Raw genomic sequence first — 13,225 nt, 5'->3', positions numbered from 1 at the left:
AAAAAAAAAAAAAAAAAAAAACAGTTTAGACACATTTTCACTTTCAATGTTTTTCTTTATTTCTTTATTTAATCGATAATAATAACAGTAATAATGCATGGCCTCGACTTTGTATAGTGTTGTATTGTTTGTATTTATGGGACATTCTACCAAATGGGTGCCATTTGCTTGTTGTAAGTCTTCCAAATTTATTTATTTATTTTTTTCTAAAAATCTTAATCTAAAAATGCATGTATTTAACGATTTAAAACATGTGCTGGTCAACCTTTTTACAAGATTACTAAACTGAAGCTGATTTCTCTCAAGAAAGTCTTTATTTTAAAGAAATGGTTGACTGCATGTTCAAATAATTGATATTTATGACAAAACAAATCACTCCTGTTAATGGCACTCACTCCTGTCACTGGCACTCATTCCTGTTACTTTTTATGTTTTGAGTAACAGGATTGAAAGTAACAGTGAATGTTTTTAGCATAGAATTAGCAAAAACATGAAAAATAGCTAAATGGCGGCTATGCTAATGACATGAGGACACTGAGCACGTTCTAGTGATTTTTCCCAAAATATGTGTTATATTATATTGTAATCTGTGTTAAAATTTTTTGGACCACTAGTGGCAGCAATCGTGAGAATTTGCAAAAAAAAAAAAAAAAAACTGAACAGATAAAATGTTAAAACTTGCATGTTTATTATTGTCACCTGGTGTTTTTGACATAGATGTGGCACCATACAAGCCCTTTATTTATTATTAGTTGGCATGGCACAGTATTTATAGGTTTCAGAATAAAAGACCTATCATGACAATATCACTCTAGCAAGCTAAAGTAAGTTTATATTACTTTACTGCATTAAAATGTATCGTCCCTTAAAACCTGCAGAACACAAGTCAGTCAGTGAGAGATGATGGATTTAAAGAACTGTCTGAGTCTCCGGTGTCCCACAGCCAGGATCAGGGGAGACAAAGCTATAAAGAGACTGTTGGAGAAACGGGCCAGAACCAACAGGTACGTAGATGAAGCTCCGCGGTTGTAGTTGAAGTAGTTCACTGAGATCACACTTGCACCCCAGGACACGATGAACAGAAGGATCAGGGCTAGAATCACCTGAAGAGGAGAAATACAAAAAAAATAAGGGAGAAATTAATACAATTAATATGCCCACTCAGAGAGAACAAGGCCATTTGTGCTCTCTCTCAGACTCCAGCTGCTGATGCTGAGCAGCCCCCTGGAGATCTACCACCCTGGAGATTTCAGATTGAACGTACCTGAATCTAGAACATTCACATGCTGCTAAAAAACATTAATTATCTAGATCAGGTGTGAGGGATCTCTCAGACTCCGGCTGCTGATGCTGAGCTGAGCTCGCATCATAGAGCCACAATACAAAAAAAATCTATCGTCAAAAACTAGACAAGATTTATGTAAATTAAGACATATATGCTTATATTAAGCCAAAAAAATCTGCCAATGGGGTGAGCAAATTTTTCTTAGTAAGATTTATTACAAAAAAAAAAAAAAAACAATCGCTAAGTCTTAAAACGAGTGCGGTAAGCTTTAAATCAATCAAAAACATTCAAAAAACGTTTTTTTCTTGCCTTACATTTGGACAAAAGAAACAGAATAACTTAATTAAAATAAGAAAAATAACCTAATGCTTATTTTGAGTTCAAATTACTTAAAATAAAGTAAAAATTTGAAGTATGACTGACAGACCCTGTGTCAATTACAATGGACATCATGTAGTTTCTTTTTATTGAATGTTAATTTACACAGAACACTAATTGAGACGTTGATGTTGTCCATCAGAATAGATCATAAACCAGTCAATGAAACTAGCTTAGACCCGCCCACTGCATTGTACAAAAAAGAAAATGGGCATGTAATCACTACAGAACAAAAAAGGTAAGTTTATCTTAAAAATAAGCTTATTTTTACTAATTCTCTGCAATTTTGAACACTTTTTTGTTATGTTTAGGAATAAAAAGTTTAAATCAATTTAAAGTTTTAAATCAATTTTAATCAGTTTTAATCAATTAGCACTTTCTTTTTTTACATTTGTTTGAAATGTAAAGTGCATTAAAAATAAAATGTATTTTTTACATTTATTTTTAAATAGTGTCTTTTTTTTGGATTACAAAAAGAAAACAGCATTCTTACATTTTCCATCACTGGATCAATTAATTCATGTCTGAAAGGGACAATTATTCCTAAAATAAGCAAAATAATCTAACACTTACACGATGCTTAATAAGACCAAAAGTCTTATCAGGAAAGAATTTAGAAGAAGATTTATAGCCTTAAATTTGATTTTTTTTTTTTTTACTTTTTATGATTTAATTTTTTGCAGTGCAGCTTCTTATTGAAAATAAATGAAAGTTGTGGCAGTAAATGTTCTGACCTTGGCAGCTCGTCTCTCTGCAGGAACCCTGCGGATGACCGGAGCGTCCTGGGCTTTATTCCCGGTGCTGTGGGTGTTTCCGTGTGCGTACAGTGTGAGAAGTGATCCCAGGTTGGTGACGCTCATGAGCACGATGGGGATGATCTCGTGGATCACCATGGAGGTGGTGGCGAAGGCCAGACCGCTGTAGACGGAGGGAAAATCCCACAGGCAGCCCAGTAACGGACGTGTGGTGCTGCTCACCAACATTAACGTCTGTAGTTTAATATATAAGAGACAGAAGGGAGGAAATTTAGTGAGAACAGCCAACAAACTGCAGGTAATAAATACAAATTTCATGAAACACAATTTCTGATTCAACTGAACTAAGCCATGCTCTTCCGTTTGTTGTTTTTACATCCCTTGTTACTCCCATTAACTCCCATTCTTTTTCATGCATGACTTTATTATTTTTTCTTTAAATTTATTTCTATTTTTTTCCCATTTTTCCCAATTTATGTAGCCAATTGTTTCAATCATCAAGCTGCTGAAATCTACCTATAAAATCTAGGTAATTAAGGTCTTAAATTGTCTTGGTTTACTGTAAATTAGCTAGTGGAAAGCTAGCTAACATTAGCGGCGAGTTAGCTAATGTACTAACGTCAGCGGAAAGTTATGTTAACGTTACGGGGGAGAGAACTTTTGGGCCTTAAAAAGCATTAAATTTGACTTTTTAAATGGTGCAAGAACACTGAATCACCCAACACAGGGATGGTAAAGACCAGTACACTGATGCAGCATTGCCGAGTAGCGTCACAGCGCTAGCGACTCGGTTCTGTTACATCAGCTCACAGATGCAGCCTTGTGCTGATCCACGTCACCCTAGGAGTGATGAGGAGAAAGAGAAGAGCGCCATCTACTGTACTGTACCCACCCAGAGAGAGAGAACAAGGCCAATTGTGCACTCTCAGGGCTCCGGCAGCTGATGGCAAGCTGCATGACCAGGATTCAAACCAGTGATTCCGTACCTCTGTGGCGTTCTTTCCTCCGCTGGTGGAGTAAATGAAGGCAGGTACGGAGTAGAGGAGATTGCTGCTCCAGATTAAACCGAACCCCGTTAGAATTCCTCTGGGTAAACCTCGGGGACCGCTCAGGCTGGTAATGGGAGGAGCCGTCCGTCTCAGAGTGTGGAAATGAAAAGCACTGAGGAAGAACGTTGACCAAACGTTCACAGAGCGAAGCCACACCCACACACCCATCAGAATCTGACACCAGTCCTTTCCAGGTAACACCTTGAGGAAAAAATGAGAAGATAGGTAATTAAAAAGCCATCAAAAATTAACATTCATAAGTGCTCCGAAAATGTTGAGGCCCTTTAGAGGCCATCAACTTTTTCATCAGATTTTCCAATATTGGGAAATGCATTAAATTACACATTTTTGCTTAAATTTGGGCAAAAAGTCCTAAAAAATCCTAAAAGTAGATAAAATATTATATATATATATATTAGACTTGAATATTTAATAATTGAGAAATATGATCCCACCACCCCCTATACTCTTTAAGCCTGGATAAATTACATTTACATCCATCTGTTGCCTCAAATTAAAGTAATGTATAAAATGTTACTTTTTCATTTTCTTGATAATCTACAAAATAAAAACCTTATTGCTTCTGGTTTTGTTAAAAAAATAAAAACTGGAAAAAAAATATGAGCCTGTGGTTTTACAGTTTACAGTTTACAGATGTTACAGTCTAAATATGTGAAATCGATCCTTTCTTTTAACATTACTTTTACAGAATCTTAGCGGTAATTTAGAGGTAATTGTGTAAAGGAAATTAATGCTAACTAAATGTATATTCATCCTTATTACAATACACTATTAATTAATACATTATTAGATGTCTTATTTCTAAATTTCTATAATATTAATATAAATAATAGTAGAACTTCTTTAAATTGTAAAAATGTATAAAAATTTAATTATATTTCATTTAGTTCATTTAGAGGTAATTAGGTAATGCCAAAACCTTGTATCTGCCAACTTTAAAAGATAATAGGATAAAACATTTTGACACAGTGTTAAAAAATAAAACAGTCAGATTTACATTGACACTTCTATTTAGCATTGCTTTAACTTTTTCTTAGTAAATTAAATTAGGTAATGGTTGTTAAAATAACTAATTATATTGATAATTTAGAGGTTATTCGGTAATGCCAAAAATTTGTTTTTGACAACTTTACAGGATAATAAAAAAAAATAATAATAATTGGAGCTTTTCTATTGGTCCATTCATTGTAAAATGTCAAAAAGTGAAAAATGCTATTGATTCTTTCTTTCAGCGTTACTTTTACTTTTTCTTAGATAGTAAAGTTTTATTTTTGGTTGTAAATAAAAACGTAATTATATGGTTATTTTAGAGGTAATTAGGTAATGCTAAAACCTTTTATCTGCCAACTTTACAAGAGATTAAAAAATAATAATAATTTTGGAGCTTTTCTATTGGTCTACTCACCCTGAAATTTTGACACAATGTAAAAAAAAAAGTGTAATGTGTCATTATTCTTAGATAATTATATTAGTCAATGGTTGTAAATAAAGATGGAGTTATATGGTTAATTTAGAGGTTATTAGGTCATGCTAAAAGCTTGTATCTGCCAACTTTAACAGAGAATAAGAAAAAACTCATTTTGGAGCTTTTTTTTGTCCATTTGTACTTAAACATTGTCTTTGCCATTGATGCTTCCTTTTAGCATAACTTTTACTTATTTCTTATTTTTAGGTAATTAAATTAGTTAACGATTGTTTAAAAACTAATTATATAGTTAATTTAGAGGTAATTATGTAATGCCAAAAGCTTTTATCTTAAAAAAAATAAAAATATAATGTTGGAGCTTTTCTATTGGTCCGCTCACCTTGAAATTTTGACACAATGTAAAAAAAGTAAAAAAAAAAAAAAGTGTAAAGTGTAATTATTCTTAGATAATTATATTAGTTAATGGTTGTAAATAAAAATGTTAAAAAGAGTTATATGGTTATATGGTTAATTTTGAGGTTATTGGGTAATGCCAAAACCTTGTATCTGCCAACTTTTACAGATAATGAGAAAAACTTCATTTTGGAAAGTTTTTTTTTTTTGGTCCTTTTATCCTTACTTATTCTTAGTAAATAAAAAAAAATGTTATATAGTTAATTTAGAGGTAATTATGTAATGCCAAAAGCTTTTATCTCAAAAATTTAAAATATATAATTTTGGAGCTTTTCTATTGGTCCACTCACCATGAAATTTTGACACAATATTAAAAAAAATAAAAAAAAATCTATATTACCAAGAAAAGACAGTATGTTCAGACCTCCGTCCCACCGTACCTCGAGCCCTGTGTCTGAGATGACCAGCAGCATGTTCCTTGTCATGGACACCATCAGGTTGGAGAAGGCCATGTTGACCAGGATCATGTCTGAGTTGCGTCCTCCTCCAGGCTCCCGTAGAATGCTCTCCCCCACCACCGAGATCACTATAGCGTTTCCAAAGATTCCCAGCAGCACCAGGATCATGTAGAGAGCCATGGGCACGGACGATAACTGCCCTCCTGTCGCTTTGATAATGGTGACCGTGCCATTGACCCACATGGCTTCCAGATAGTCTGATAATTGACCAATCAATCTGGTGAAATTTGGTTCAAATCTGTGGGTTTTATGCTCTTCTTTACCAGTTGATCTTCAGAGTTGGTTCTGAGATGGTTTCTTGAGATACACTGGAGTTTCACCACTACCCTCGACCCCACCCCCACAGAGTGAACATCATCAGAGTCCCTCTGATCACCATCAGATCTCCAGCACATGATCAGGTCCCTCAGGCCTTCACCTCCTTCAGTTAAGGTGAGTGTATGAATGGGATTTCACTACTAATACTGGTGCCTTTTGGTCTAGGAGCTGAGCACGCATTCTAATCAAGAAGCAGGGGATTAATTAACTCAGGCTAATTGCGACACGCTTCGTTAGCACGCAAACGATAAGTCAGCAAGCTGATATCGTCAATGAGGGAAAAGGTTGGGCGTGGGTTGCGTCACTACTGGAATTCTCTAATTGAGCAAAAAACAATTATAAAGCAATTAAAAAGAAACTTACAACTTTTATTGGACATGTTATTGGTTTAAATGAATTAAAATAAGATACAGATTTTATGGCATGTTTGGCATCACACTAGACCTCAAGCAGTTTGGACTGTGTCTCTCTCCACTCTTCCTCCAGACTCTGATCCCTTGATTTCCTTCAAATGAAATGTAAAATTTACTGATGATCAGTGATGGTTTGAAGGAGAGACATGTCTGTCATCTGCTGGTGTTGATCCACTGTGTTTTATTATCAAGTCCATCAAAAAAATATTACAGCTGATTTGCGGATTTCATTTTCCAGCAGGACTTGGCACACTGCCCACACTGCCAAAAGTACCAATTGGTCTTATATAATATTAAAAGTTTTCATTGAATTAAACACTTAAAATAGATCACTGTGTGTGTTTCACATTTTGAACTGAATTACTGAAATAAAGTACTTTTCAATGTACTTTTTTTCTCAAATATTTTTTTAGAGATGCAGTAGTATATTGCAGGTATTGGTATATGCAGGAAGGGGAAGCATGTAAAATATTTGATTTACTAATTTATATTTATTTTTATTTTCTAATTATATATTTAAACAGATTATTTGATTAAATGAATTATTAAATTATTGCACACATCTCTGTGTTATTTAAAGGTCTTCAAAACTCTAACATATAATATGATACACTTTTGTGAATAAACAAGCATCATTGCACAGAATGAAAAGAATAAAAAAAATAGAAGAGTAGTATAAGTTTCTTATACAAATTTATTATCATATTTCTTTTTTTTTTTCTTTTCATTTTTAATGCACCTATTACAGAGTCACTGCGCTTACAGCTGACACCATAAGCAGGATACAGTATAATTCATTATATACAGCTCTGGAAAAAATGAAGAGATCACTTCAGTTTCTGAATCAGTTTCTCTGATTTTGCTATTTATAGATTTATGTTTGAGTAAAATGAACATTGTTGTTTTATTCTATAAACTACAGACAACATTTCTCCCAAATTCCAAATAAAAATGTTGTCATTTAGAGCATTTATTTACAGAAAATGAGAAATGGCTGAAATAGATGTCAAATAATGCAAAGAGTTCATATTAATAATGCTTTGAGAGTTCAGAAATCAATATTTGGTGGAATAATCCTGGTTTTTAGTCACAGTTTTAAAGCGCCTTGGCATCATATTCTCCTCCCTCCACCAGTCTTACACACTGCTTTTGGATAACTTTATGCTTTAACGCTCCTGGTGCAGTTGCATGTGAGGACAGACGTTAAAACAGCTCGAAGTCTCCGGTGTCCCACAGCCAGTATAAAAGGGGACAGAGCAATAAAGGCGCTGTTAGAGAAGCGTGCTACAGTCAGCATGTAGGCAGATGATGGACCGCGGTTATAGTTAAAGTAGTTCACTGAGACGACGCTCGCTCCCCATGAGGTGATGAACAAGATGATGAGAGCAAGGATCACCTGTGGAGAATGTAAAAAAAAAAAAAACATTCAGTACTTTTTAATGTGCTCTAAATTAATTTAACACTGCACTGACTTTAGACTTGATAGAACACAGTGGATCAACACCAGCAGATGTTGCACATGTCTCTCCAAACCATCACTGATCATCAGCAAATTTTACATTTCATTTAAAGTAAATCAAGGGATCAGAGTCTGGAGGAAGAGTGGAGAAACACACAGTCCAAGCTGCTCGAGGTCTAGTGTGAAGTTTCCACCAATCAGTGATGGTTTGATATATTGGAGAGACATGTCAGATATCTGCAGGTGTTGATCCACTGTGTTTTATTATCAAGTCTAAAGTCAGTGCAGTTTTGTTTTCCCACAAAATCTTACAGCACTTCATGCTTCCCTCTGCTACTGACAACTTTTATGGAGATGCAGATTTCATTTTCCAGCAGGATTTGGCACACTGCCCACACTGACAAAAGTACCAATTGGTCTTAGAATATATATTATTCTAATTTTCTGAGACACTGATTTTTGGGTTTTTATTGGCTAGACATCATAATCATCAACAATAAAGGAAATAAAAGCTAAAAATAGATCACTCTGTGTTTAATACATCTATATAATATATGAGTTTCACATTTTGAACTGAATTACTGAAATAAAGTGACTTTGATCAATGATATTAAATTTGTTTTAGCACCTGTACTCTTGTACAATTTTTGTTCATTATTTTTTATTTTTTTTTATTATTATATTTCTTATTGTTCTTAGTTTTCATTAATTATAATTTCTTGTAACTTTCTTTTAAAATTGTTCTGTATTATGTCTTAAGGAGGCGAGAATGGTACTGAAGTGAGGGGGGAAAAACACTCCTTTAAAAGTCCTTTAAAAAAATGCAGTTGTAGGCGTAATGATTGGTTCTTTCTGGTAAATGACTGTCTTTATGTACGAACAGTATTTTTCCCCTCCCTTTTATTCTATTTCTTTTTATTTTATAATATTATATAAGATCAATTGGTACTTTTAGCAGTGTGGGCTGTGTGTCAAGTCCTGCTGGAAAATGAAATCAACATCTCCAAGCTTTTAAATCTTTCTGTAAAGCATCACTTTAAATCACCTCTGTTTAGAAATGGTGCTGTACAATATAACAAATACATATAAAAATAAACTTGCCTTGACTGAACTCACAAGTTTTAAAGTTTTATATGAACTTATTCAGTGTTGGCTGTTATTTCTGAGCTCTTTCTCCTGACCTTGGCAGCTCGTCTCTCTGCAGGAACTCGGTTCATGGTGGGGTCTTGCTGACTCTTATTTGTGGCGTGAAGTTTGCTGCCGTGTGCGTACAGTGTGAGTAGTGAACCCAGGTTGGTGACGCTCATGAGCACGATGGGGATGATCTCGTGGATCACCATGGAGGCTGTAGCAAAGGCCAGACCGCTGTAGACGGAGGGAAAATCCCACAGGCAGCCCAGTAACGGACGTGTGGTACTGCTCACCAACATTAACGTCTGTAGGGGAAGAAACAGAAAAAAAAGTATATGTGTATATATATATATATATATATATATATATATATATATATATATATATATATATATATATATATATATATATATATATAAATAAATGTCCTTCGGTGATTTGGTATAATGCTGCTTTAGTACAGTGGAGGAGTGGGGGAATAGAAACGATTGCTCATGAATATTCATACATGCATCTATAACATTAAAATAAAGACATAAATAAATATAGACATAAATATTTTATAATAACTTTCATTAATATACCATTAAGTAATGATTAATATCTGTTATTTTATTACATTTTAATAAACTAAAAAGTGGTTAATATATTTGTAAATACTAATGAACGCATTGGCAACATGAACTGCAATTGATAAAGGCTTGTCAGATTTAACATTTTTAATGTTCAAATTCTGATGAACTAATGTTTTGTTCACATCTACTGATCATTAGTTAAAAATATATTAATGGAAGTTATTATAAAGAGTTATCGACATTTTTACACTAATAACAGTCTTTGCAATGTCATATGTTTATATGCCACTTTACAACATGTGTAATAATGCCCTGCTAAGTGCAGTTCAGCCACTGACCGAGTCTTAGAGTCTCTGTAAAACAGCAAATCCACCGGAGATCCTATTTAGACAGTGTATTCCAGGTGCAGAAACTCACTATATATCAGTACTTTCCACGTTTAAACAACATCTAGACATTTAACTGGCTTTTACATATCATGTTCAGCTGTTTCTATCGTTTTGAGAGAAATAATTGTTAACTAAATGAATAATAGAAAAAATAATCAGCAGATTACTCCACTACCAAAAAAAAATCGTTAGTTGCAGCCCTAAAAGACCATCCCCCAGAAAGGAAACAATCATTACACCTCCGACGGCTTTTTTCAAAGGACTTGTTTAAATGATGTCGTGTTTTTCAGTCTCACCTCAGTCGCATTCTTGCCTCCTTTAGTCGAGAACACAAACGCAGGGACTGAGTAGATGAAATTAAGTGTCCAGATCAACCCGAACCCCATTATCAGAGATCGAGGAGGTCCTCTCACGCCGGCCGTGGGAGGGGCGGTCCGCCTCAGGGTCTGAAAATGAAAAGCGCTGACGAAGAACGTTGACCAGACGTTGGCACAGCGCAACCAAACCCAAATACCCATCAGAACCTGACACCAAGTCTTGGAGGTCAACATCTGTAAAAACACAACCAGAGAGGAAGTGGACAGGTCTTTAAGTAATGTTCACTTATGATCTTTATGTGGGTTCATCTTCCACAATTCATTAATTTTAACATTTATTAATTGAGACAAGTAACTAATAAGATTTATATTTATTTTTACTGTGAGAAAGCCTTAATGTTTTGGCCAGTGTTTGACTGTCACTCTGCACCTCACCAGCTGGGGGCGCTGTGAAGTTGTAGTAATGGTTTATACTTGTTTAAGCACAGCAGAGTGAATCACTGATGATGTGTAAACTCTCCCATTAAAAAAAATCGGATTATTTACATACTTGTGTAAACTCTCCCATTAAAAAAAATCGGATTATTTACATACTTGTGTAAACTCTCCCACTTAAAAAAAAATCTGATTATTTACATACTTGTGTAAACTCTCCCATTAAAAAAATCGGATTATTTACATACTTGTGTAAACTCTCCCACTTAAAAAAAAATCGGATTATTTACATACTTGTGTAAACTCTCCCATTAAAAAATAATCTGAATATTTACATACTTGTGTAAACTCCCCCATTTTAAAAAAAATCTGATTATTTATATACTTGTGTAAACTCTCCCATTTAAAAAAAAATCTGATTATTTATATACTTGTGTAAACTCTCCCATTTAAAAAAAAATCTGATTATTTACATACTTGTGTAAACTCTCCTATTTAAAAAAAATCTGATTATTTATATACTTGTGTAAACTCTCCCATTAAAAAAAACATCTGATTATTTACACACTTGTGTAAACTCTCCTATTTAAAAAAAATCTGATTATTTATATACTTGTGTAAACTCTCCCATTAAAAAAAACATCTGATTATTTACATACTTGTGTAAACTCTCCCATTAAAAAAATCTGATTATTTACATAATTGTGTATACTCTCCCATTTATTTTTTTTGATTATTTACATACTTGTGTAAACTCTCCCATTTAAAAAAAAAATCAGATTATTTATATACTTGTGTAAACTCTCCCATTTAAAAAAAAAATCTGATTATTTGCCTGCTCATGTAAACTTTTATATAAAAATATGATTATTTACGTACTCATGATTATTAAACTCTCATGTTTAAAAAATCTGATTATTTATCTACTCATGATTATTAAACTATTAATTACCTACTCATGTAAACTTTCCTATTTTTAAAATTGAAAGTATTTAAAGTATTTACCTGCTCATGTAAACTCTCCTCTTTAAAAAAAAATCTGATTATGTACTTATCCATTATTATTAATTTCTCATATTATTATTATTATTATTTATTTTTTTAAGCTGAGTTAAATTTCACTAGCCACAATCAGGTCTGGTTACTTTATTTATTTCTTTTTTTATTTAATAAAAAATGAATTTTAATTTTAAATTTCTCCGTAAAAGTAGTCTTTAATGTAACAAAAATTAACAACAAAAACAATAAAAAAAAACACTTTTCTGACCAACAATCAGTGTTTTTTTTTTATCAGTTTAGTGTCTTCCTCTCTTCATCTCTTCATACCTCGATCTGCATGTCTGTCAAGACCAGTAATAGGTTCCTCACTATGGAGACGGTCAGGTTGGAGAAGGCCATGTTGACCAGGATCATGTCTGAGTTGCGCCTCACTTTCTGCTTGCGTATGATGTCATCCCCCACCACGCAGATGACCACCGTATTTCCCAGAATGCCCACCAGCACCAGGATGACGTAGCAGACCAGCGGTGCTGACGACAGCAGGCTCCACACTCCCCTGGCAGGTGGAGCTTCCGTTGCGTTGAGCTGCATATCTGATCTGATCAAACTCCTGGTAACTGATTGATCTCAGTGTTGCTCATGGAGTTCTCAATGTGCTCCTCTGTTCTCACCATTAGGATTCATTGCATTTAATCTACAGCTTTAACTGACTCCACCCACCTGCATCATAAAGCACCAACACATGCAGGAGTCCGAGTGGGATTCCACTAGAGGTCTTCATCTTTCAAGGATGAATCGCTGAGCAAACTCAACAAAGATCCTGGGAATTAATTAACTGTGGGCTAATTGAAATAGCTCTCGTTAGTAGACTAATTCATTAACGAGCTGTTGTTGCTGATATTGCTAAAGTGGGTTGGTGGTGGAGTGAGGGTTTTCACACCTGTAGAAGGTGTCAGTCGATTTTAGACAGATTTTTGACCTGATCTGGTCGGATGCGACTCACATTACCGGGCTGAAATGACTCAAATCTGATTTTTTTTGTCATTGTGGCTCAGATATGATTTTTTCATGGCTGTGTGAATGTGCCTAATCTGATTTTTTTTTTTCAAATCAGATCTGTGCCACCTTTCTAGTCCTAAATCAGATACATATCGGATTCATGGACATGAGGCATGAATTTTCATGAACGGTTATATCGTACAACCTGCTCATGTAAACATTCCTATTTAAAAAAAGTCTGATTATTTGTCTGCTTATGTAAACTCTCCTTTTTGAAAAAAAAAAAAAATCTGATTATTTAAATACCCATGATTATTAAACTCTCATATAAAACAAATCTGATTATTCATCTACTTATAATTATT

The 13,225-nt window shown here is 34.0% G+C and overlaps 2 protein-coding genes across 2 annotated transcripts; both read right to left on the bottom strand.

Moving 5' to 3' along the window:
- Window positions 1-603: 603 nt before the first annotated feature.
- On the bottom strand, window positions 604-6,268 carry LOC103044098 (olfactory receptor class A-like protein 4). The gene is made up of 4 exons (XM_022668097.2): window positions 5,748-6,268; window positions 3,405-3,668; window positions 2,398-2,652; window positions 604-1,103 (listed from the first exon to the last, which is right to left on the bottom strand). Exons 1-4 carry the CDS (start codon window positions 6,006-6,008, stop codon window positions 891-893), a joined length of 993 nt encoding a protein of 330 aa, XP_022523818.2. The 5' UTR covers window positions 6,009-6,268; the 3' UTR covers window positions 604-890.
- A 1,447-nt stretch (window positions 6,269-7,715) lies between these two features.
- Window positions 7,716-12,452, bottom strand: LOC125799250 (olfactory receptor class A-like protein 4). Its single transcript, XM_049475478.1, has 4 exons — window positions 12,189-12,452; window positions 10,407-10,661; window positions 9,197-9,451; window positions 7,716-7,952 (listed from the first exon to the last, which is right to left on the bottom strand). Exons 1-4 carry the CDS (start codon window positions 12,450-12,452, stop codon window positions 7,716-7,718), a joined length of 1,011 nt encoding a protein of 336 aa, XP_049331435.1.
- Between the last annotated feature and the right edge of the window lie 773 nt (window positions 12,453-13,225).

This window comes from Astyanax mexicanus, chromosome 3, assembly GCF_023375975.1.
Source record: "Astyanax mexicanus isolate ESR-SI-001 chromosome 3, AstMex3_surface, whole genome shotgun sequence".
Lineage (NCBI taxonomy): Eukaryota > Metazoa > Chordata > Actinopteri > Characiformes > Acestrorhamphidae > Astyanax > Astyanax mexicanus.
Note: the sequence above shows the minus strand (reverse complement) of the source record. Positions and strands in the feature narration are given on the sequence as shown.

Excerpts from the sequence above, each read along its gene's own strand:
- LOC125799250 (XM_049475478.1), bottom strand. The coding sequence starts at position 12,452 with ATGCAGCTCAACGCAACGGAAGCTCCACCTGCCAGGGGAGTGTGGAGC. Across the intron at positions 10,662-12,188 it reads TGACAGACATGCAGATCGAG|ATGTTGACCTCCAAGACTTG; the intron begins GTATGAAGAGAT and ends GTGTTTTTACAG. Across the intron at positions 7,953-9,196 it reads CAGAGAGACGAGCTGCCAAG|GTGATCCTTGCTCTCATCAT; the intron begins GTCAGGAGAAAG and ends CATTCTCCACAG.
- LOC103044098 (XM_022668097.2), bottom strand. The coding sequence starts at position 6,008 with ATGTGGGTCAATGGCACGGTCACCATTATCAAAGCGACAGGAGGGCAG. Across the intron at positions 3,669-5,747 it reads TCTCAGACACAGGGCTCGAG|GTGTTACCTGGAAAGGACTG; the intron begins GTACGGTGGGAC and ends TTTTTCCTCAAG. Across the intron at positions 1,104-2,397 it reads CAGAGAGACGAGCTGCCAAG|GTGATTCTAGCCCTGATCCT; the intron begins GTCAGAACATTT and ends TCTCCTCTTCAG.